At 43.7% G+C, this 25559-nt stretch overlaps 2 protein-coding genes across 3 annotated transcripts; one reads left to right on the top strand and one right to left on the bottom strand.

The window, feature by feature from the left end:
* The first annotated feature begins 2388 nt into the window (after positions 1-2388).
* On the top strand, positions 2389-12671 carry SNPH (syntaphilin). 2 transcript variants are annotated; one of them, XM_063459501.1, is made up of 5 exons: positions 2389-2447; positions 9805-9895; positions 10078-10182; positions 10745-10894; positions 11447-12671. In XM_063459501.1, exons 1-5 carry the CDS (start codon positions 2432-2434, stop codon positions 12393-12395), a joined length of 1311 nt encoding a protein of 436 aa, XP_063315571.1. In that variant the 5' UTR covers positions 2389-2431; the 3' UTR covers positions 12396-12671. The 2 variants fall into 2 exon arrangements, with proteins under 2 accessions (XP_063315571.1, XP_063315570.1); XM_063459500.1 differs by lacking the exon at positions 2389-2447 and adding an exon at positions 2481-2608.
* Positions 12672-14694: 2023 nt separating this feature from the next.
* Positions 14695-24553, bottom strand: SDCBP2 (syndecan binding protein 2). The gene is made up of 9 exons (XM_063459502.1): positions 24376-24553; positions 22950-23011; positions 19714-19786; positions 17656-17756; positions 17233-17394; positions 16965-17140; positions 16335-16506; positions 15697-15788; positions 14695-15064 (listed from the first exon to the last, which is right to left on the bottom strand). The coding sequence occupies exons 2-9, from the start codon at positions 22998-23000 to the stop codon at positions 15010-15012; spliced, it is 882 nt and encodes a 293-aa protein (XP_063315572.1). The 5' UTR covers positions 23001-23011; positions 24376-24553; the 3' UTR covers positions 14695-15009.
* Between the last annotated feature and the right edge of the window lie 1006 nt (positions 24554-25559).

Raw genomic sequence — 25559 nt, 5'->3', positions numbered from 1 at the left:
CATGGCGTTCCTCACTACTGGTTTAATATCCAAAGTCTTTATGGTTGTTTTATGAAAAGTAGACAGGCCTAATATTTACATGTGGCTTTTTCAACCATTGACATTTCATTAAAACAAAGGATCAACTAAAATCTCCCATTAATAAATGAATACAAGGACTTGTGATGATTGGTGGTTCACACACCACAAATCATTGTTGTCCCAAGTGGGAATACTTAGAGCAAGCATCTTCAGCCAAGAAAGTCTGGAGTGTGTGTGTGTAACCCCAGTAAATGTTTTAATGGTTTATTTCTGCTGAGTACAACACCTATTTTAATAATTACTTTTTTGATTGGTTTTCATGGAACCAGTGTAAAGCCAATGTATGGAGCTAAAATAATTGTCTGGCAACATAAATATCAGGTCATCATCTACAAAAATCATAGGTGCACAATCTGCAGAGTAATTAACAATTTACATGCTTCTACACTTGAGATGTCCGAGGCCTGGTGCAAGCACACCACTACAGGTAAGTCAAAAAGTTGCATTTGGGGTGCATTAACAGCCTTATCTCAAGAAATCTATTAGAAGCTCCACAGCAGGAGGTGCCGAGGGTGCCATTCTCGAAGAGTTTGACTACTTACACTGGGAGGGTGCCAGCCAGGGAACTCCTGGCACAATAACCACTACAGAAGCCTGTAGTGGTAATGGTTCTTTGACTGTTCCTTTCATCGAATTTTGCAAATCTGGTCTGAATTCAGACTACTGAGAACTACGGTATATAAATAGGAAGTGCAGTCAGAGCCAGAAATGGTAAGTAATACCCTATATACAGGGGAATAAATGGAACGGTAGCTTAATTTATAGAAATATTTTACTTTGCTATTTTGTGCCAGAGAAGAGCGCAACATGAACCAACAACCCTTTACACTGTTATTGAGTGTGAATTGTTGGGAGTTTAACCTGATTTCAATTGTGGTTATTCACTATACTCCAAACTCTAGCAAATTGAAATGTAAATAGTAAAATGTAGGCCAAAATAGTTGTGGAAAAAGTCACCAACGATGCTACTGTCACACCGTGGCTATTTTAGCTTCAATTTTGCAATCTGGATTTTAATAAACTACAATTTGGAATACAGATGGATATTATTTCCCATTTGGTATATTCCCAGATCAGGCTGTATACTCAGTGTATATTATTATTATTGGTATAGTCTCAGTGTATATTATTATTATTATTACATATTATTATTATTATTATTATTGGTATATTCCCAGTTAAGGCTGTATACTCAGTGTATATTATTATTATTGGTATATTCCCCGTTTAGGCTGTATATTCAATGTATATTATTATTATTATTATTATTATTATTATTATTATTATTATTGGTATATTCCCCGTTTAGGCTGTATATTCAGTGTTTATTATTATTATTATTATTATTATTATTATTATTATTGGTATATTCCCAGTTTAGGCTGTATACTCAGTGTATATTATTATTATTATTATTATTATTATTATTATTGGTATATTCCCAGTTCAGGCTGTATACTCAATGTATATTATTATTATTATTATTATTATTATTATTATTATTGGTATATTCCCCGTTTAGGCTGTATACTCAGTGTATATTATTATTATTATTATTATTATTATTGGTATATTCCTCGTTTAGGCTGTATACTCAGTGTATATTATTATTATTATTATTATTGGTATATTCCTCGTTTAGGCTGTATATTCAGTGTATATTATTATTGGTATATTCCCAGTTCAGGCTGTATACTCAGTGTATATTATTATTATTATTATTGGTATATTCCCCGTTTAGGCTGTATACTCAGTGTATATTATTATTATTATTATTATTATTATTGGTATATTCCCAGTTCAGGCTGTATACTCAGTGTATATTATTATTATTATTATTATTATTATTATTGGTATATTCCTCGTTTAGGCTGTATATTCAGTGCATATTATTATTATTATTATTATTATTGGTATATTCCTCGTTTAGGCTGTATATTCAGTGTATATTATTATTATTATTATTATTATTGGTATATTCCCCGTTTAGGCTGTATACTCAGTGCATATTATTATTATTATTATTATTATTATTATTATTGGTATATTCCCAGTTCAGGCTGTATACTCAGTGTATAATATTATTATTATTATTATGATGATGATGATGATTGGTATATTCCCAGTTCAGGCTGTATACTCAGTGTATATTATTATTGGTATATTCCCAGTTAAGGCTGTATGCGCAGTGTATATTATTATTATTATTATTATTATTATTATTGGTATATTCCCAGTTCAGGCGGTGCTGGGCCTTTAAGACAGAGGCTGTGACGCAGTGTGTCCCCCTCCCTCCTCTCCCAGCTGGCAGCATTCCTCCTCCTCCGCCGGCCGGAGCTGCAGCAACATCATGCAGAGCCCCGCAGGTGACAGCGCCCGGCTGGGGCAGCATGGGGTGGGGGGGGGTACGGGTAACATTGGGCGTGCAGCGTGCTCCTGGGGGATATGGGATGCTATAGACACCTACCTAGTACCATAAGTACCCAACCGGGAGCCGCCCCCCGTGATGGGGCTGGAGAGATGGAGTGTGAGTACTGGGCGGATTATGGAGATGCTGTGAGCACTGGGGCAGATTATGGAAATAGAAAGGGTGTGAGCACTGGGGCAGATTATGGAAAGGGTGTGAGCACTGGGGCAGATTATGGAGAGGGTGTGAGCACTGGGGCAGATTATGGAGAGGGTGTGAGCACTGGGGCAGATTATGGAGAGGGTGTGAGCACTGGGGCAGATTATGGAGGGGGTGTGAGCACTGGGGCAGATTATGGAGGGGGTGTGAGCACTGGGGCAGATTATGGAGGGGGTGTGAGCACTGGGGCAGATTATGGAGGGGGTGTGAGCACTGGGGCAGATTATGGAGGGGGTGTGAGCACTGGGGCAGATTATGGCGAGGGTGTGAGCACTGGGGCAGATTATGGCGAGGGTGTGAGCACTGGGGCAGATTATGGCGAGGGTGTGAGCACTGGGGCAGATTATGGCGAGGGTGTGAGCACTGGGGCAGATTATGGCGAGGGTGTGAGCACTGGGGCAGATTATGGCGAGGGTGTGAGCACTGGGGCAGATTATGGCGAGGGTGTGAGCACTGGGGCAGATTATGGCGAGGGTGTGAGCACTGGGGCAGATTATGGCGAGGGTGTGAGCACTGGGGCAGATTATGGCGAGGGTGTGAGCACTGGGGCAGATTATGGAGATATAAAGGGTGTGAGCACTGGGACAGATTATGGAGAGGGTGTGAGCACTGGGACAGATTATGGAGAGGGTGTGAGCACTGGCGCAGATTATGGAGGGGGTGTGAGCACTGGGGCAGATTATGGAGAGGGTGTGAGCACTGGGGCAGATTATGGAGAGGGTGTGAGCACTGGGGCAGATTATGGAGAGGGTGTGAGCACTGGGGCAGATTATGGAGAGGGTGTGAGCACTGGGGCAGATTATGGAGAGGGTGTGAGCACTGGGGCAGATTATGGAGAGGGTGTGAGCACTGGGGCAGATTATGGAGAGGGTGTGAGCACTGGGGCAGATTATGGAGAGGGTGTGAGCACTGGGGCAGATTATGGAGAGGGTGTGAGCACTGGGGCAGATTATGGAGAGGGTGTGAGCACTGGGGCAGATTATGGAGAGGGTGTGAGCACTGGGGCAGATTATGGAGAGGGTGTGAGCACTGGGGCAGATTATGGAGAGGGTGTGAGCACTGGGGCAGATTATGGAGAGGGTGTGAGCACTGGGGCAGATTACGGAGATAGAAAGTGTGCTGGGGCAGATTACAGAGCACTGAGGGCAAATTTCAGAGATTGGGGTGGAAGCGCTGGGGCAGATTATGGAATTATGGGTTTGCTGGGACAGATAATGGAATAATAGAGGGATTATAGAGATTGGGGTTCGAGAGTCCGGGTAGATTGAGGAGGTTGTGCTATGGGCAGATTATGGAGATTGGGGTGGGATTACTGGGGTGCAGACTAAAGAGATTAAGTGGGCGCGCTGGAGCAGATTACGGAGAATCTATGTTTCATACAGACTCAGGTGATGGGAGGCAGTTTGCAATTTGCATTTGAACAAACATCTGTGGACCAGTTGGGTTCTGCTGTGTACAGACCTGGTGTTCTATTCTATTACGGTGTGTACAGACCTGGCGTTATATTACTGTGTACACCCCTGTGTGTTCCTAGACAGCGCTCATTGCAGGCCTGTTTGTACTCTGACCCCTGTGTGTACGTGAGGGGTTAGCATGTGTGAGGCTGCTCTGATTAGCCTATGTATTCATACATTGTAGAGTGCAAAGTGATTGCAGTTTGCACACTCCTGTTGCTTTTTGTGTAGCAGAGCTTGCAATCAAATGTTTTATGACTCTGTTAGTGTTAGAGCTCGGCATTGCAGCATTTCACCAATCCTGTTGTGATATCGGAATAACCTTTGAGTGGAGTGATAAAGCTGATTGATTTGTGTGTCTCTGCACTGTGCTCTCCTGTGTCTGTGTGTGTATGTGCGGTTATCCTGGCAGTGGGTGTCTGCAGATTCTGTGCTACGTGCTGTGATTGTGAAGGTCACTGACTGTGTACTTTCACACGCTGGGCCCTGTGTGACAGCAGGATGGGGGGCCCATGAAGGACCTCTTTGTAGGTATCTGCACAGGGCCTCCCCTCTCCTTGTGATGCTGAACAGCTGGTTCTCAAGGTGGAATGATTACATGAAGGGTGTCGGGGGCCTTGCAGGGTGCTGCTGGAATATGGTGGGAAGGGAAGCACCCAGACAGCAATGAAACAATATATCAGACAAATGGCTGCTTGCAAGGCCGGTGCATGTTCTTTATATGGACTCCTAGACTATAGAGGGTGTGCTGGAGCTGTAATATTGCAATATAAGGTTAGATTGGACTTTGGAGCTCTGTGATGGTGTGCGGGAACGATGCCTTTATTCTCTCTCTATGTTGCGGCCCATTCCCCCTGGCAGAGGTTTAGTGAGTGCTATCATGGCTGGCAGAATTTAGTGTGTGCCAGTCTTAGTGTGTCCTCATCTTCTAGTATAGGGGGACCTGTGTTTTTAATTGGTAGGGGCTTTTTCGTGTGCCAGTCTCCCCCAGTGCTGCTGTTTCTGTGCCCCTCTCTCCCGTGTGTTCTGATCCTGATTGCCGAGGACGGCGAGTGTGAGATTCTTTGGCAGCTTGGAATCCTAATTAAGCATCATCGTTGTTACCATGACAACCACATAGATGAGTGATTGGCAGGATGCCCGGACTTGCGTGTGTGGTGCAGATCCAGGCCCTCCCCCCCCGCCACCTCCATGTGGGTTTCACTGTTTTAGCCTTCTGTTAGTATAACGGATGAGAAGCACGGCTCGCAGTTAACCCATGAGTCTAATGTACGAGTCAGAATCTTGTTTTAACCAGGGAAGGGGGTGGAAGGAAATTTGGCTCTTATTTATACCCTAGTGAGTGTGAGTACGCACGCCTGGCTCATGTTGAGACTCAAGTGAGTGTGAGTGCACATCTCTGTGTGCCTGTCTCACATTTTACCCTAAGTGAGTGATTGTATATGTCTCGGTGAGTGATGTTTGTTATCAGATAGTTCTTGAGTTCCATAGAACTGTGTGTATTCTAACTATACCAGCCCTGACTCCTTGGCACAGATCAGAATTAGAATCAGTAATTACACCGTGAGAGTGGGCTCACTAATTGCTAGACTGGGAATTCTGGGAACTGACAAGAAAATAGCAGAACTGTACGTTTACCAAGTCATCGCTTCCCACATCAGTTACTTGGGCCTAAGACTTCCGATTCCTGTGTCCGTTGTGCACGGTCCACATTTACGGAATAAACTCTATTTTAATTTTTCCATTTGCTGGATCTCCGGTGATGTGTGCTACGTGCTGTGTGCAGGTACAAGGTCAGGGCTGGTGATTACAGATTATAACTAAACATTGGCAAGCGGTCCATTGGGCTCATGTTGTAAACAAGGATTTGTGGGGAACTATCTGGGAGATTGGAGATTTTGAACAAAAAAAGCAGTATGAGCAGGTGTCGTACTCAAGGTTTTTCTTTTTGTTTTTGTTTGTTTTTTACCTGCTTTAGCCTAAAAAGTTCAGAGAAAAAGAAAGAAAAACCTGTATAAACATTTTAATACTAAATTAATTCAGACATCGAGGGATGGTACCTTTGACCCCTACAATTACTAGAGGTGCTCAAAGTGCTTCCCCTTAGCATCCAGGCACTTATTCGTACGGAGAACTGATGCTTCGGGTAACGTTGATCACAGATTGCAGTGGGATTGCTGCACGTGCCAATTCAATTTCTTCCTGAAATGCTGACAGTGTAGCTGGTTTTCTGCAATAAATTACACCCTTTAGGGTACTCCATAGGTAAAAGTCAAGAGCTGTTAAAGATTTTTTTTTTCTTATAATAAGATGGAGTGGGGGGGGGGGGGGGCGGAGCGAGCACTCAACACGATCAGTCGCATACCCGCAGCTCTCCGACGATCGGAAGCCCTAAAACCCTGATACTTGCCCAACAAAGGGGATACAGATAGATGGCATGTTTCGCCTACCCAAACCACCACAACTCTATAGCACCACTACAGGTGACCTCCTGGTCAAACTCCAAAATGGGCAAGACAAAGCAGCACTCATGAGTGCCATCAAAGTAAAAAATCCCTACAGTTTTGAGGGCATGGACATAACATTTTACTCAGACCTATCTCGCACTACCCTGCAATGGCAGAAATCCCTTCATCCACTGACAACGTCACTGGCGGCCAGAGGGGTGACCTACCGCTGGGGACTGGTGCACGTTCTCATAATACAGCACCAGGACACTGAACACCGAGTGACGGACATAGCAGAGATGGACATTGTAATGGTGAAACTGGGCCTTGCAACCCCCCAAGCCACTACGGCTTGAGACCCAGCCAATGTTGTCCCATTTATCCCGGATCAGGGGGCACATAGGGGAAGAAAACATCATGAACCACCACCTCCAGTCTAACCTGTTTAACGAGTTTAATAGGTCTTTGTTATCTATTTAGTTTTTGTTCTTGTTTGGAGGGCCCACGGGCTTCCACTATAGACACCGGGCTCCAGTATACCAACCAAACCCCTCCAACTCCAAACTGCTCACAGCATGTTCTAGTTTAACGACAAGGAGTTGCATTACACGCCACACAGGCACTACGTCCCTCTTTAACTGCCTACGTTGGTCTAGGCCAGGCATAGGCAACCTTTGGCACTCCAGATGTTTTGGACTACACCTCCCATGATACTTTACCAGCATTATAGTTGTTGGAGCATTATGGGGGGATGTAGTCCACAACATCTGGAGTGCCAAAGGTTGCCTATCCCTGGTCTAGGCCATGTCATAGCCCCTACCACACACTCTACCTACCGGCCCCTCTGACGACCAATCAACGATGTTTCCCTGCACCCCAATAGCACGGGGAAACACCTGCCCTGCCCCAATAGAGTAGGCCTTGTAAAAGCAGTAATTAATAGCGTACTATCGACATGCTAGGCCCTCTCATATGGACCTACAGCATTCACCGAGGTACCACTGCTCTCAATAACACCACTGACCATGTGGAACCAAATCTTTTTCATAAGTTTACACGCTGATGTTTTACTTTTATGTTTGACTAGTATCAATTAAACAATGTGCAGTAATTACAAATGCCATACTGACGTTATACATATTACAGATGCGCTTGTCTTATCTGTTGAGGCCTCATAAATTTACAAGCTGATGTTTTAATTCATGTTTGACCATCACCACTTAAAAAATGTGCAGTAATTACAAATGCCATACTGATGTTATAAATGTTACAGATGTGCTTGTCCTAGCTGTTGTGGCTATCCAAGCAAGATGTATAGCTCGCACAACAAAGAGAATACAAAAAAATAAAATTAAGATGCAGCACCGAGACGTGAGAGTTTGCAAGGACCTTGAATACAACGAAAGGGAGCAAACTATTATGAACAGGAGAGCGCAATCTTAAAAAGTAAATATAAACATAAAAAAGTTATTATACTAGTAATATATTGCCAAGCAGCTAAACACAAAGCAAAATTCCTTAAAAAATCTTACCCTAAATATCATTTGAAAAAATAAATAAAATAATAATAAATTATTTAACGAAAGGGAGCAGTTGAGTTCCCCGCATGTTCTCCTGATTTAACACCTCTTGACTTTTACCTACGGGGGGACCCTAAAGGATGTTGTGTATCGCAAAAAAACATCTACACTAACAGCTCTCCAGGAAGAAATTGAAACCGCATTTTCCGGAGAACTTTACAGTTTATACCGTTGGGTTGTGGAGGACTTCCTGCGTCTCTTCTTCTGGTCTGACTGCTGGAATTTCCACTGCTTGGAGCTAAGTCCTGCAGTACTGGGCTTATCTCATTGGCTAAAAGTGATTCGCTATTTTTCCCCGCCAATGAGCTGGCACGCTAAGGAGACCTAACACGTGCTCCTAGTGGGAGGTGGGAAGAGGTCAAACCGATTGTAAACATTTTGACCACTTTCATTGGGTAAGGGGGGCACCAGGGCGCTCCTGGCTCCATAAATGATGCGTTGTGCTCGTAGTGGGTATGGTGCTTGTAGCGTTCCTATTACTATAAGTGATCGTCAGACAAAAATAATGTAAATTATACAGCAATGATCCAAAAGTAAATATTTGCTGAATGTAAAGAGCAATCTTTGGTGCAAAGTGTGGAGCAATCGCCAAGTTAAACCAATAGAATGTTCCTCCTCGTTGCACGATACTTTGCCTCCCAGTAAGCTCTGATTAAACATGGCTCTGTACGGTGAATTTGATTCACACACTGCAGCATACTAGTCATAATGCTCTCAGGGATACCTGTATTTTTGGTGTTATTAACGTTCCCTGGAAACAAATAAGGAAATGGATCAACATGGCAAGATGCAACTCCAGCGCCCTCTAGTGTTGGATCATAGATACTGCTTGTGAGTTCTAACCCCTGGTCAGAAGACACATCTTATCCATCAGGTTCCAAACGGCTCACAATAAATTGGTTACTGTAGCAACACTGCCTTCTGTAGATCAGTGGGGATCCCTCTGTTACTGGGACCAGCCTAATGAAGGTGTTTGTAAAAAAATAACTTTTGACTATTGCTTAAAAGGTGGAGAATGGGATTTTGTGATATTGACATGTATAAACTGGGTCGCTGTAGAAAGAAATGATAAAGTAACTCTGCTGTAGATCATATATATTTATTAAAGCCATACCTTGTTGTAGATCCCTGGGTGGCAATAGTATTTAAAGGAGCCGTATAGCATTAAGAAAGCAAACCTGTATTGCTATAATACCCTGTTACCTATCTTGATACCTTCCCCTTCCCCAAGGAAAAAATACGTTTAATTTACCTGTCTCGCTTTCATGGCTCAGATCTTCATTGGGAAGCTGGTGCACATGAGAACGTGTGATAAAAATAGCCAAGTTTTGATTGGTTATTTGAGCAGATGCACCGGTCAGTGACAGCCACTAGAGGCATTTAAACCCTGCAGAGTAAACACAGGGACTTGGCACCCAGATCATTTAATGGAGATAAAGGGGTCTAGGTGCCTACGGCATCTCTCTACATTGTATGTTACACTGTATTGAGTATCCACCACGTGCTAACCTGTGGTCATTATTTGGCCAAGTCATTTTACAGTCACCAGCTGTGATCCTTAAATGCCACCATGTCACTTATCTGTTTATTCAGAAACTCTCTCCCTTTGCATTTAGGGGGTGCTCTGTGCCGTCCGCTGGTGCCTCCTTGCTGCACTGCTCCCATGTCTGTACCTGGAGGCAGAAGGTCCTCAGTCGGCTCTCGGAGGTGAACGCTTCTCCCTTACTTCTCTCCAGCTTCTCCAGTCTTTCCTCTCTTGTCCCCTGCCTTGCGTCTATCCTGCTTCAGCTTTTGCTCCTGTTCCCGGTTCTCCCCCTGCCTTGGCTCTCTCCTCCGCCTGTTTAAGGTCATTTGGCAGAATTTTCTGACTGACCATCCTCCCTCTACAGACGTGCCTCTCCACCAGTATCCATGAGGGAAATGTATGGGACGTCGTCGGTCAGCAGCAGTAACTCCGGTTCCTGCAAAGGAGGTGACAGCAGCCCATCTGCACGGTAACCAGACACCCATACCAATGTACTCTACTCTGTCATCCTGATCTATTTGTTTAGACGTTCGTCAGCTTGTTGATATCACACTCATATTGTGACACTTATAATTCTCCCCACCAAAGATCCTCCTATACCTATAAGATCCCCCCCTGTGCAGATCTAGTATGAATGAGCTGTCCTCATTCTGTCTTCACATAGACATTGTTTGCATGTGACCACTTGTGACATCCAAAAGATGGTGTATGTCCATCATACTCCATATCCATATAATTGGATATCCGTTCCAACTCCTATCCAATGTCTGTGTCCACTTAGTTCCAACATTCATGTAATTCGATGTAATGTGGAATTCATGCCCCTATGGGCCCCGTGTCCTGGTAATGTGATATTGATTCCCATTCTATGCCCACTCACATTGTTTCATTGCACTGATGCCAACCAAGGCTGTCTCCATGTGATCTGGTATATATCGGCCATCCAGGTCCAATCTCTGTGTAATACTATTTTCATGCCTATGATGTCTTATGCCACAGTTTTGACTCACAATGGCTGTTATTTCCCACAGACGGACCACTAAGTACAGTTTGTGCAGCGAGAATCATGGAATCAAACCTCCAACCCCGGAACAATATCTCACCCCCCTTCAGCAGAAGGAGGTCTGCATCCGTCACCTGCGGGCACGGCTCAAGGACATGCAAGATGCTCTGCATGAAAGGTGAGGTGTTCTGCAATCACACCAACAGGTTTTGGGATGGGGCAACAGTGGCACCTGGCAGTTTATCTTCTGTGTAATGTTTCTTAAAGTGGGGATGACCTGTACAAGGAGCCGTGAACCTTGCTTTGGGAGTTATAAAAAAAAAATTATAATTTTATTGCTAGGAACCAAAGTAAATCTGGTTTCTGCCATGATGTGTCATGGAACTACTGACCATTCTCTGCCCAAAATAAATATGGCGGCTCAGCTGATCTTAGAATAAGCTATGTATTTATTGTGTAGGAATTACTAGTGATATCTTACTGTTTTTAACACAGGACGGCTTTAACAGGCTTGTGTAATAATGTCAATCCAGTCTGTTATGGTATTGTACATAAAGTCATAATTAAAATGTTGGATAACTTCATATAAAACCATGATCAGACTGTGATGCTGTGCCATTACTTGGCCGATGATGTTGGCAAATGAACAGGTGCTGCAACATAGTTGACCATCTTCTGAGTCTGTTTTTTTTTTTTCATTGAGTACTCTTCTTCTATTTTTCTTGTACAGAGACTCCGAAGTGGATGAACTGAGGTCCCAGCTTAGCCGAATGCAGGAAGATTGGATTGAGGAGGAATGCCACCGCGTGGAGGCACAGCTAGCGTTGAAGGCTGCTCAACGGGAGATCCAGCAGCTTCGAGAAGTCATGGAGAGCGTGAGAAGCCGTCTGGGTGACAATGACCTGGGAGTCCAGAGATATTTTGCGGACATCACTTTACAGAACCGAAAGCTGGAGACGTTACTGCAGAATATGGAGCTGGCACAGAATGGAGCTCCGCGTGGAGCAGAGGGTGGAGAATCTGCAGGAGACTCACCAGCCCGCTCCCTCACCCGCAGTTCAACTTACACCAAACTGAGTGAGCCTGCTGCAGGTGAGCACCAATCTCAGGACATGGGTGACAGTGGATACGCAGCTCCTGATGACAGCAGTGCAGTGTCCTCTGGGACAGAGTTTTGTCTTGGCGAGGTTCCCATTTGCTTGAAAGAGCAGCAGCCTCCCATGTGCGTTGAAGCTGGGGTGCAAGCCAGCAGTGTCAGTGACTGTGCAGTGCAGACAGACGAGGCTCTAGTGACCCCAGAATCTGATATAATTATAGAGAAGGTTCTTCAGTCTCATGCAGCCAGTAGCCCGACTGCTTGGACCCCTACAGAGCAAGAACCCTTGGATGCTGACACCAGCTGCGTGGTACTAGTCACAGATGGAAACTCTATAGAGGAGTCTGCTGCTGAGGAACCAGATGCTCCCCTTAGTTACTGGAGCCGGCACTTTGTAGTGGACCTGCTGGCTGTCTTGATTCCCGTGGTACCCACTGTTGCTTGGCTGTGCCGTGCTCAGAGGCGCCAGGGTCAGCCTGTGTACAATATCAGCTCCCTGATGCGTGGATGCTGCTCTGTCGCTCTACACTCCATCCGTAAGATCAGCTGCCGGCCAGTCAGTGCCTCCAACAATCAGCCCTAAACCCCCACTTGCTGTCAGACTTGCATATTGTGGGTGATTGACCTGGTCTGCGCTGCTCAGAAATGGCCTTCGGGCAACAGTTTTGGTTTGATGGGAGGTGATAAGGGGTAGGGTCTACTCAGGGTCAGCTCTATCATACTCGGCTCAGACCTGGCAGAGAAGGGGTTACAGCACTGGGGTTAAATTGGGTATTAGTCTGTTATTGGGAGGGGCTACCTGTGGTCACATGACAAACCTCAATTTGTGGGAGGATTTGTGTTTAAAAAGCCAACCTAATTACTGTGTGTATGGCTTGTTTGTACGTGACCAGCTTTATATTCTGTGGAACAGATCGAACTTGTGCTGTTTGGTGCTCATGCAAAGCATGTCCTCCATCCTGCGTACTGCAACACGCATGTTGAAGGGATGTTTCCCATCTGCCCACGTGTAACGGTCGGTACATATGTGATATTTGAAGTTAGGTGTCTTCACATGCCAGTACTAAAGCATGTTCCGCTAATGCACACGGAGACTGCATGTCTTCTACATACAGAAGCATTATCATCACACCTGCTCTTGCGAACACTGTGTATTTGCCAATGTTAACACGTATTTGTCATGAGAAACGTAAAAACACAGAATGTAATATACACATGTATGTTGTATGTGGACCAGTACTGTGTGTTGTAGACACACGTGCCACATATTGTCACTGGATATGTGTGTTCTAGTCTCTCTTGTGTCTCTAATTCCCGATTTTCCCTCCTGATGCTTCTAGGCTCCATTTTTAATTCCTTCTTAGTATCCCTTTACGACGAGCTTTATTCTGGCTCCTGTTGTCTCACTCCTGTTCTAAATGAAATTTCATTTTGACACAGAGCTTAGAGCGGTGTACATAACCTAGAGATGTCCATCTGTATCCCACATTGTATTATAAGGGGCTTTAATTTGGAGTAGAACATGGTCATGGTTACTAATGTAAATAATTAACTCCTGCCTTTACTTTTGAGTCCGTTCACCTCCCAGCTGCACATACCGCCAGCAGGGACAGTGTGAAGTTGAAGGGAATGACAGGTAGAATGTTATAAAGGTGTGTCCACTGTGTGTACATAGCTCCCTCCTTCTGGCTCACTGTGGCGTGCGTATACATGATTTCAGTGTGTGGATCATAGATCATGTATGTAAACAATTCCTCCTTTATTTAGTCTGTGTGTTATGTAAACATGGAGTTTAGTCACTAAAACCAGAAAGTGACAAAGGAATTGTACATTTTAGATCAAAATAATTGAATTTATTTCCAAATTGAGCTATTTTGCCTAAAATCTATAATTATATAGTCCGGTTTTTAGAATGGTGAATGATGGCCACAGGCGCAAAAAGCGGCAATCTTATATACGAGGCTGCTGCACTCTCGGGTTTCATATAAAACAAATATTGTGCCCTTCTAGTGGGTATGTACGATGCCAACCTACCCCTCTGTTACCATGTATCCTGATCTTTCTCCTAGAATATACTTTGTGGCGAGGTAAATACTTCACGGTGTAATTAACTCCCATACCGTACAAGGCGAGCTTGTTTTTTTTGTTTTTTTATATATATGTTGAAGAGTTGAGCGCAATGAGTGAATGCTGGGTCATGTCACGGTCTCATCGCGAATACACTTTGTGTGTCAGCTGGCCTGGCAGTGGGGCACACTAACCGTTATACACTGCTCTGCTATGCAGTGCACACTGCTCTGGCGCATGAGGTTACTTGTTCCGTCAGCTGACTGCGTGACCCCAGTAATCCATGACTGGCTGAGCCTGTTTATAATTTAACCCCTTTCCTGCTGGGATTGCAGTGTGTGTCTGTGCTGGTCACTTGCAGTGCTCTGTGTTTAGTGCTTGTTTTTTTGTTTTTGCTGCAGGATGTTGATATTGGGGTATTTATATTTATTTCAAAAGACTTTAGATAAGTTACACAATGTGCTGGGCCTGCGTCCCTAGCCTGCCTGGTACGTGACCTTTAATTCTTTGCACTTTTCTGATTTTGTTAATTCCCTCGTAAGTTTTGTGACGTGTACGACCCCAGCGCACGGTGCCACTTTACGTTTTTCTGTCACTTTTGGGAATAAGTGATAGCCGCCGAAGCTTTGCGGACACGTCAATGTATCCGATATTAGAATTCAGTAACTTCTAATAATTCTAGAGAGATCTATTTTTGATGTTGCTGCTCATTGTCTGATGTCTGTTCTGCTGAATGTAATAAACTGGCCGAAGCCATATGCGAAAACTGTCTGTCTCCAGTCCCCCAGCATGTCACCTCTTAATGACCAAATATGGAATGTTTTGAGCTTTATTAGAAAATAGACTGTTTTGCTAGTACAAGGAAATATTAAACACAAACCGAAATCTTGCAGGGTATACAATTAGTTTTCATCCAGTTCCAGTAGTGATCAATAACTGGTTGGCTGCTGTAGGTTAAAACCCACCTTGGTCCCACCTGAATACATTCAAAAGACTCCATATTGTTCCTCGATGAACACAAAGTGCATAGTGAAAAAGTGAGGGGATATCCTGAATGTGCATTGTTCCAGCACCCCAAAATGTCCAATCCCAGACTTGCATTAGAGAGGGATTCTCATTGTGAAGGATCTTCACACCTCTGGGATAGAGTGGTCCATGGAATTCTTTATGAGTCCTGTGGACATTCTGTAAAAATCAAACAAGATACTTTTGTAACTGCAAGCCTACTGGGGTCCCCAACTGTACACCCATTACAAACCAAACACCATCACCCCTGAGTCCTAGACTACATCCCCCACTCCACACCTTATGCTCACCCCTTCTCTACATTCCTTGCTTTGTTTATTCACTACCCTCTCCTCACCTCCTCCCCACTGGTGTAACTGCTTAATAAATTACTTAATTATCTCACTGATGTCATTATACACCATATTCCTAATGAATACCAGCCCCCTCATTTCACTAAAATGGGTCTACGTGCTTCACTCTCTACCTACATGTTTTACATCACCCCCTCCCCTTTCCCCCATCAGTATAACTATTGCACAAAACACTTACATATTCTGACCTATGATCAACCACTAGCAGAAGTGCCAATTATGCAATGTCCATTAGCTTATATATCAATCCACCACAATTAGCAGCACAAACTTCACTTATCTATAATACTGGCATCTTTCCTTCCAACTCACATCTCCTATCATCACAGTCTGGGTTACCCCTCCACACCATTTGTAACTTATACTATTTATCGTCTCTTCCAGCACACACCCACCATTCCTGTTTTCTTAAATACCCTGTCGTTTATTAATACTCACTTTTTAACGATGTGTTCGTAGATCAGACTGGGAACGACGGTCACAGTTACAGTCTGCCCGCAGTTTAACAGGACTTCAGTGATCTGACGCTCCTGCAACATGGAAACACCAGCATTTTAACAAGCAATACGAATTGGTCCTTTTTTTTTTTAATGTAAACATGACCTGGGAAAACGTTAATCTTACGTCTCCTTTAATTAAAGATATCTTTTACGTTTCTATCAGACCTTCCAGGGATATAATGCTTTATCACAGATTATCGTTTACAAATCTTCCACAACATTAAAGAGGATTATATAGAGTTTTAGTAATTTGTTTCAGACTACAAAATCAGTCCTAGTTAAGAATCCCAAAGCTCTATCACGGTCTTCGCAAAATGTAAACGCATTTCTCATAGTCGGGAAGATGTCTGAACCCTTTATATTGTAATTCAGGCCGAAGCTGGAATTCACTACACGTTTCAAAAGACAGTGACCACATATTGCTGTGTCTGTGTTAACCAGGTATTGATGTGAAAATCCCAGTTTAACCCCTTAAGGACAAAACTTCTGGAATAAAAGGGAATCATGACATGTCATGTGTCCTTAAGGGGTTAAACAAACCATGTACAAGAAATGGATTTGTGAGCGTATCCTCACCTTGAGGCCAATGACGTTTTGCCCGTTGATCTCGCACAGGTGGTGATTGGTTAGAAGTCCGTTCCTAGCAGCAGATCCATCTTTTACCAGCGCTGTGATCTGTCCTTTCTTTTGAATAAATCCCACGTGTCCCTGGCTGTCTTTCTGTAGGGTTACTGTACGCTGGTAAGGTCTGTGTATAAAATAATGAGTTGTGTGATATTTACTGCATAATATACAAGTTTATATTGAATGTTCTAATTTTATTGATGCGTGTGAACTATATTTCCGGTTTGGAACACCTGCTTATATCGAGGCACAGACTGAAGAAACACACTTCTACATGATTGAGAATTAGGCTGAAAATAATCACCAAAAAAATGATGCAGCATTGAGCTTCAATTATTTCCCAGCGAAATGGTATGCAAATAAATGTTAAAAGAAACCCTTAAAGCATCATAACCAGTGGTTATGGTGCCATGTTTGCCCTGGCACCCCTCTCCTCCAAACTGATGCTCTCTCCCAATGAGCTGGGCCTTTACCGTAGGGCTTTGCTCAGGACAGCTAATGGAAACTCCTAACCGGAGCTCCTGGTTGTCACTCTGTTGTGTTTTTTTTTTTTTTTGTCTCAGAATGCTGTGTGTGACTCACCGGTCTCGCACTACCAAACTGATCCGGTCCTGGCCAGCTCTTTTTAAAGCTTTGTGCGCCCGGTCACTTGTCCATCCAGCGCAGTTTTCACCATCAATTTGCAGAATCTGATCCCCGAACCTGAGGCCAACCAGGGACGCTGGAGAATTTACTTGGACCAGCTGTACAAAGATTCCCTACAGAAACAAACAAACAAAATAAAAAATCTGTATTTAGCAAATATCCCAAAACTGCTCACGTTTTCCATCTCTCTCGAGTTCGTACTCACTTTGTCCACAGCGCGTAGTCTCAGTCCCACCTTTCCATTCTCATCTTTGCATAAAATCACCTCCCTGAGCCCAAATTTGATCTCTGCACGCCGGAGCCCGATATCGTTTCCAGTTACTGGGGCCACCAACACTCCTGCTTGGCTCTGTGGGATTGCCACTGCCTGTTGAGTAAGGATTCGAAGAATTAACAGAATCGCCATGATAAATAGAGGTAGGATTAGAGATACAGTAAAACTTGAGCAGTCACTACTTCCTAAAGCAGAGACCCAGCAACGATTGGAAAATATAACAGTATCAGAATAAAGACTTGGATCATTCTTGATTTTTAGAAGGTCAATAGTCAAAGTTAGCTTGCATTTGTTTTCACAGGTGAAAAAAATGAATGAATTTGACTAGTAATAAATGGCCGAATGTATACTCACATTACCCTGAGATGGCATCAGAGACATGTTTAACTGGATTTCCTCATCGGTCAGAGACAGACCCATGTAGTTGGAGAGTTCAGCCAGGTTGGGGTATAGGCCTGTGGAATATGACATTAATTATACGTATGTTGCTGAAGGAGGTCACGCGTGGGATTTTCGAAGAGCAAGTATAACTGCTTTATTGAAAACAAGCTGACATGGGTACAATCTAAATATTTTGATGTTTCAGGTCTCTATAGGGACTTCTCAAGACCCACATCTTTATACATAACACCTGCTGAAACATACTGACCGTACAGAAAGGCGAACGTTTAATGACTCGTGACAGTCTCTTGAAAAAGGGCCATTGAAATGTTTGATGTATTGTAGTATAAATCTTAGATAAGAAGCTGGGTGAAATATTTAAAGGAACGCTATAGTGATCGGAATATAAATCTGTAACCCTAAAACTATTAGGGTTAGGCGCCCCCCCACACACACACAGGTTTTCCAATAAAAATTAATAAACAAAATATTTTTCTAACCATCACACGTTACATTTGGGCTTAATTTACCCTTAATTTGGTTAATTCCCTATAATCGTGTATTAAGTGAATAAGCCTCTGTCAATGTTTGTAAGTGTGTTTGGTGTTTCTACCAGCTTCTACAACCCATCATAATTATAATTTTAATATTAAATGGACATTGAAAATTAACTTTCATCTATTGAAATAATTCACACAACGCCACTATCTCACACAGACATTTTAAGTGTCACTGTTTATATAATAAATGTTTGGGTTTTTTCTTCCAGTAAACACAATACGTTTTTCTTGTAATATTAAATAATATTGTTAGTTTGGCGGTCTGGACTGGTGAAGGGTGTAACAGAAAAACAAAACACACAGCGCTTAACAGATTATGTAACAAGAAGGTTATTCTAAATGAAACGATAAGCAGCCGGTATAAACGGTGTCATTACAAAGTCTGATGACATTTCCGTTCTATCTGACTTTCCTCGGGCCATAATGGTAAAGACTGGTGTAAATGTAAAAATAGGTTCGGGATGTGCTTATCTGGGTTGCTAATTAAACCCCTCATTGTTAAACATCTACAATGGATTAATTAGCCGTCAGAAAAATTTACAAAGGCCAGAAGACGGTGGGGATTACTAAGGACACCCTCAAACTACAACAAACTGAGCTGTCAAAATCCCTCCAGTTACCAGCAGGTGGCGCTACTCTTCTCAAGCGAGAGTTAAGACATACATTCCAGCAATGGCTAAACTTAGCACTACGGGTTTCTGGTAACCATTTCCCATGAGTTATCAATCATGGACTTACAGTCAGATATTTACACACGTAGAAGGCTGGCGGAGCATCACATGGGTTGTCACAAACATGGCATGTTCCAAGGAAATTAAATTCACTAAGACGTGTAGGGCCTCTAAGAGCCAGTCGTTATTCTATATCATACCGATTAATTAATTAGAGGCTATTTACTAAAGACTTAATTTAAGGGAATTCCAAATAGATTAAAAATAAATAAATAAATCTAAAATGTTAGACTAAAATAGCTGTTTTGTCCTAAAATTTGAAAATAATTTTGAATTCATTACAATTTAGTGAATGCTGGTGGATAATACCTAGGGAGTCCAGCTGTCTGGAATGCATTTCCCAAGACAGATTCCTGGTCATTCACATTATAATAAAAGCAGGAGAATTGTTATAGAAAGACAAGTCCCACAATATTCTAGCCAACCTGTGGTGGCACCACTGGACCCACAGTAATAACGGAAGAGGACATCAATGAGCCAATATTTCCACTGACAAATCAGAGGTCAGACAAATCTTTGTTACGGCCTTTTGGTGTTGACGTGAAGCCTCCATTTATTGGTGGAAATAGTGCACCCCTTATTGTGTGCTGATCCAGATTGTTCCTGGTAGCAGCGACAGGTCTAAAGCATCAGATGGTGGTGAGCTCACTGTAGGCTCAGTGAATAGTGAGGGCGATCCTATACGGACCTAGGCCCATTGATTTAGTTATGGCCCATGCTCAGCAGTATACTGTTCTTACCTGGATTAAGTTGCTGTGCTGCTGGCATGATGGCTGCCGGAGCGGGTCTGGGGATAACCTGGCTGGACTGGGCCTAAAAATAAATTTATAGAAATGAGAAACAGATCCAGTAAGCGGGAGGAAGACAAAAACACTAAATTACAAACCGTAGTTAAAAGAGAACTAATAAATCTGGCTCCAAACTAAGGGACTAAGAGTGGAAAGATGGGGGAGGGAGAGAAGCTGGGAGATAGGAAGAATGAATGGAGAGAAGCTGGGAGATAGGAAGAATGAATGGAGAGAAGCTGGGAGATAGGAAGAATGAATGGAGAGAAGCTGGGAGATAGGAAGAATGAATGGAGAGAAGCTGGGAGATAGGAAGAATGAATGGAGAGAAGCTGGGAGATAGGAAGAATGAATGGAGAGAAGCTGGGAGATAGGAAGAATGAATGGAGAGAAGCTGGGAGATAGGAAGAATGAATGGAGAGAAGCTGGGAGATAGGAAGAATGAATGGAGAGAAGCTGGGGGATAGGAAGAATGGAGGGAGAGGAGCTGGGAGACAGGAAGAATGGAGGGAGAGGAGCTGGGAGACAGGAAGAATGGAGGGAGAGGAGCTGGGAGACAGGAAGAATGAATGGAGAGAAGCTGGGAGATAGGAAGAATGAATGGAGAGAAGCTGGGAGATAGGAAGAATGAATGGAGAGAAGCTGGGGGATAGGAAGAATGGAGGGAGAGGAGCTGGGAGACAGGAATAATGGAGGGAGAGGAGCTGGGAGACAGGAAGAATGGATGGAGAGGAGCTGGGAGACAGGAGGAATGGAGGGAGAGGAGCTTGGAGACAGGAAGAATGGAGGGAGAGGAGCTGGGAGATAGGAAGAATGGAGTGAGAGAAGCTGGGAGATAGGAAGAATGGATGGAGAGGAGCTGGGAGACAGGAAGAATGGAGGGAGAGGAGCTGGGAGACAGGAATAATGGAGGGAGAGGAGCTGGGAGACAGGAAGAAGGGAGGGAGAGGAGCTGGGAGACTGGAAGAATGGAGGGAGAGGAGCTGGGAGGGAAGGAAAAACTAGGAGAGCGTAGTGAGAAAATCGGTTTGGATTGAAAAAGAGGCTTATTTACTATGGAGAAACTTTAGGTCACAATAGTCATGCTGGAGAATTTTCCTAAGTTATCCGTTTTGTCCTGGGTGATAGTGAGTTGGAAGGGGGGTGGGAGATAGATAGAGTGGGGAAGGGGGATGGGAGATAGATAGTGAGTGGGGAAGGGGGATGGGAGATAGATAGTGAGTGGGGAAGGGGGATGGGAGATAGATAGTGAGTGGGGAAGGGGGATGGGAGATAGATAGTGAGTGGGGAAGGGGGATGGGAGATAGATAGTGAGTGGAGAAGGGGTTGAGGAGTGAGTGGGGAAGGGGGATGGGAGATAGTGAGTGGGGATGGGAGATAGATAGTGAGTGGGGAATGGGAGTGGGAGATAGTGAGTGGGGAAGGGGGATGGGAGATAGATAGAGAGTGGGGAAGGGGGTGAGGAGAGAGTGGGGAAGGGGGTGAGGAGTGAGTGGGGAAGGGGGTGAGGAGTGAGTGGGGAAGGGGGTGAGGAGTGAGTGGGGAAGGGGGATGGGAGATAGTGAGTGGGGATGGGAGATAGATAGTGAGTGGGGAAGGGGAGTGGGAGATAGTGAGTGGGGAAGGGGGATGGGAGATAGATAGTGAGTGGGGAAGGGGGATGGGAGATAGATAGTGAGTGGGGAAGGAGGTGGGGAATGAGTGGGGAAGGGGGATGGGAGATAGTGAGTGGGGATGGGAGATAGATAGTGAGTGGGGAAGGGGGATGGGATATAGATAGTGAGTGGGGAAGGGGATGGGAGATAGTGAGTGGGGATGGGAGATAGATAGTGAGTGGGGAGTGGGGATGGGAGATAGATAGTGAGTGGGGAAGGGGGATGGGATATAGATAGTGAGTGGGGAAGGGGATGGGAGATAGATAGTGAGTGGGGAAGGGGAGTGGGAGATAGTGAGTGGGGAAGAGTAAAAGAGAGGCAGAGAAAAGTTTAGATACTTAGAGCAGGAAGTGAGAGGTGAGGAGGGTGTGAGAGTAGATATGAGTGAGTGTGGAAATAGTGTGTCATGAATGTAAAGGTATGAGGAAGGAGAGAGAACATTTAAAAATATATATTTAAAAAACAAAAAGGAAGTGAGTGCACAGATGACAGTGAGGTGTAAGTGCAAGGAGTGAGCTGAATGTGAGAGAGTACATTAACAGGTTGTAAGGTGAGTGTGAGTATAATAACAGGTGAGTGTGAGGATGTAGGATACAGGTTGAGGTGAGTGTGAGTATAATAGGTGAGTGTGAGTGTGAGGATAATAGGTGAGTGTGAGGATGTAGATTACAGGTTGAGTTGAGTGTGAGTATAATAGGTGAGTGTGAGGATAATAGGTGAGTGTGAGGATAATAGGTGAGTGTGAGGATGCCCATTACAGGTTGAGGTGAGTGTGAGTATAATAGGTGAGTGTGAGGATAATAGGTGAGTGTGAGGATAATAGGTGAGTGTGAGGATGCCCATTACAGGTTGAGGTGAGTGTGAGTATAATAGGTGAGTGTGAGGATAATAGGTGAGTGTGAGGATGCCCATTACAGGTTGAGGTGAGTGTGAGTATAATAGGTGAGTGTGAGGATAATAGGTGAGTGTGAGGATAATAGGTGAGTGTGAGTGAGGATGTAGATTACAGGTTGAGGTGAGTGTGATGGACTATATGAGAGGGTTAATGCAAGTGAGGAATTTACTAGTTAAAGGACAACTGTTACCGCATAATAATGTACTATAATAATTCTTTCATCAAGTTTATAAAGGAAATATATATTTTTAATGAAGTATGTTTAAAAAAAAAATTAGAAACTCCTCCCTCCTTTTATTGTATGACAGGATCCTTCAGCCATATACACACACCGTGGGTCAGACACTGAATGGAAACAGACATTAAGTCTCTGATCAATTTCCTCAAAACGTGATAAAAGGATTATTACATTAGACAATAGTTTTGAGGTGACAGTTTTCCTTTAAGATGAGTAAGTGATTTACAAAGTAAGGTGAGTGATCAATTTTCTCGTGAGAGCTCACTATTAATCGTCAGATTCATCACAGTTGATAAATATTTTTCTATGAATCATCAATACAGCGTGACTTGGTTTGACGAGGGACGGATTTCCAAATAACACAAAGGAAGACAGACAGACAGACAGACAGACGGTTTCTCACCTGTATAGCCCTGTCCACTTTCAGATCCTCTAGAGATGGATAGAGAGACATGTTGTGTCAACCTGGATGGAAAATAAAGGTGTCTGTCTGTAACTATGTACAGGTACTTTGTATCTATAAACATGTCACATATATCATTACCCATGTGATAACACGGACTGTCAGTCGTCAATGTTTGTCTATTGTGAAAGCCAGTGTCAATGAGATCAATACATGCGTGTGGTTAATCTTTAAATCAATATTGTGTGACTGTATCACCCTGTACTTAGTACGGTCCAATAACCCACAATGAGCCTCTCCTACACCCCGAATTGTCAGCAAGCAGCCACAACAGGCAGGTGTAGGCCAGACATACTACACAGCACAGGGCCATGTCTATCAAGGAGTGATAATAGACAGCGGATTTGGGTAAAATGTGCATTTTATACAAAAAGTGTAAAATAATTTTTTAAAAATCAGTAGCAAAAAAATCAACAGAGAAAAATAAACATTAATTTAATGCGGGGAAAGAGAGGTGGGTATGGTGGAGCGAAAGGGTGATGCATAGGTAGAAAAGGGGATGTAGTTATGGTTATTGGATGGAGTAGGAAGGGTTAATACAGTTCTAAGCGCAGTAACACGGGGAGGCTGGGGTTGCAGGGACATCAATATGAAGGAAAGGAGATCTGGCTAGAGGGGTAACATGATATGAATTTGGGGTGGGTGAGTACAGTAGCAGATGGCGGGATGGCCAGGTGGAGTCAGAATTAAATACCGTACAAAGCAGGGCAGTGCTGTGACAGAAGCATGGTGGCCAATAGTCCTGTGTTTTCACTATCAGTCCCTAGTTTTGGGCTCCACGTCTGCAGGATGTGGTGGTTTAGATAAGGATGGTGTGCGCAGACTTGAGAAGTTAGGAAGGTGTGAATAGGGGAGAATGAGATCGCTGTGAGAGTATGATGTAAAATTAACTCATTAAATGAAAGAATGCAGTAACTGCTATGACCGATTTAATTCCTCCTGAACACTCAGTATGTGCTTGCAGGGGTAAAACAGGTATTGGGGGGTCACTGTAAGAGGTCACAGGTAGTAGTACAGGTATTTTGAGAGATGTCAGTAGGGTTGGATTGGGAAAGACGGGTATTTGGGAAGGTGTCAGTGTTATTAGAGGGGTACGACCAGTACAAACGATGGTAAGTATGTGATGAGAGGGCTACTACAGGTGTTTGGGGTGATATCAGTGTGATTGGGGGGAGGGGAAGAGAGAGTAACAGGACTGGTATTTGGGGTGGTGGATGTGTGAGGAGAGTAACAGGACTGGTATTTGGGGTGGTAGTATTCATATACCAACACCAAACAATAAGTTACAAGCAGGGAAGATGCCCACTGATGCCTAGCGGTGGCCCCTGCGGACAGGTAATAACATATAAGTAGATATTTGCCTTACCTGTGCAGTGCTGTGGATTCAGTAAACCTGCCCTCACAGCAGAGCTGCTGGCTTTATAGAGTTTCCCTGGGAGGGGCGCTCAGTGACGTTCATTGGGTCACAAGACACTGAAGTCACACCAAGGAAGGAACTGGATAAGCAGGTTCCCATCAGATAATCACAGCGCAGTCAGGAAGTGAAACCTGTGCAGCCCTCCTGGCTGTCAGAAACGCTGTCTGTGTTTTGGGGACAAAGTCACCAATCCAGATCTTTAAAAACACCTTGTGGCAGCATGAAATGTCCTGCGTATTTAGCTTTAGTAGCTCCAGCTTCCTAGGGCAGGGCAGGAAACCTTCTGCACTCCAGATGTTGTGGACTACCTCTCCCCTGATGCTTTGCCAGTATTGTGACTGTAAAGCAGTGGTTCCCAAACTTTCTTCACTTGTGTACCCCTTGGCAGCCCATTTCCATAAATTGTACCCCTCATATAGGTAAAATTATTGTTATTAATATAGTTATTATTCAAAATGTATACATTTTTCTATTTCCCCCCCCTTGCCCTCTTTTTCTCTACTCCTCCTCAGCCCCAGGCTTCCCCTGCTTCTCACAGTGCAGATAGACACACTGACACACTTACAGATATACAGACACAGACACACAAAATTACAAAGACACCAATATAAACACTGACACACATACAGATGTACAGACACACAGATACAAACAATGACACACTCACACAGACACAGATACATACACTGACACACATGCTGATACATAGACACACAGATACAAATACTGACACATACAGATACAGACACAGTTACAAACAGTGACACACATACAGATACACAGAAACACAGACACACTGATACACGTACTGACATAAATGCAGATACAAACACTGACACACATACAGATGTACAGACACACAGATAGAAACAATGACACACTCACACAGACACAGATACACACACTGACACACATGCTGATACATAGACACACAGATACAAATACTGACACATACAGATACAGACACAGTTACAAACAGTGACACACATACAGATACACAGAAACACAGACACACTGATACACGTACTGACATAAATGCAGATACAAACACTGACACACATACAGATGTACTGACACACATACAGATGTGCAGACACACAGATACAAACATTGACACACATACTGACACATAG

Source organism: Pelobates fuscus, chromosome 6 (assembly GCF_036172605.1).
Source record: "Pelobates fuscus isolate aPelFus1 chromosome 6, aPelFus1.pri, whole genome shotgun sequence".
NCBI lineage: Eukaryota > Metazoa > Chordata > Amphibia > Anura > Pelobatidae > Pelobates > Pelobates fuscus.
This window is presented reverse-complemented; position numbering and strand designations above follow the sequence as displayed.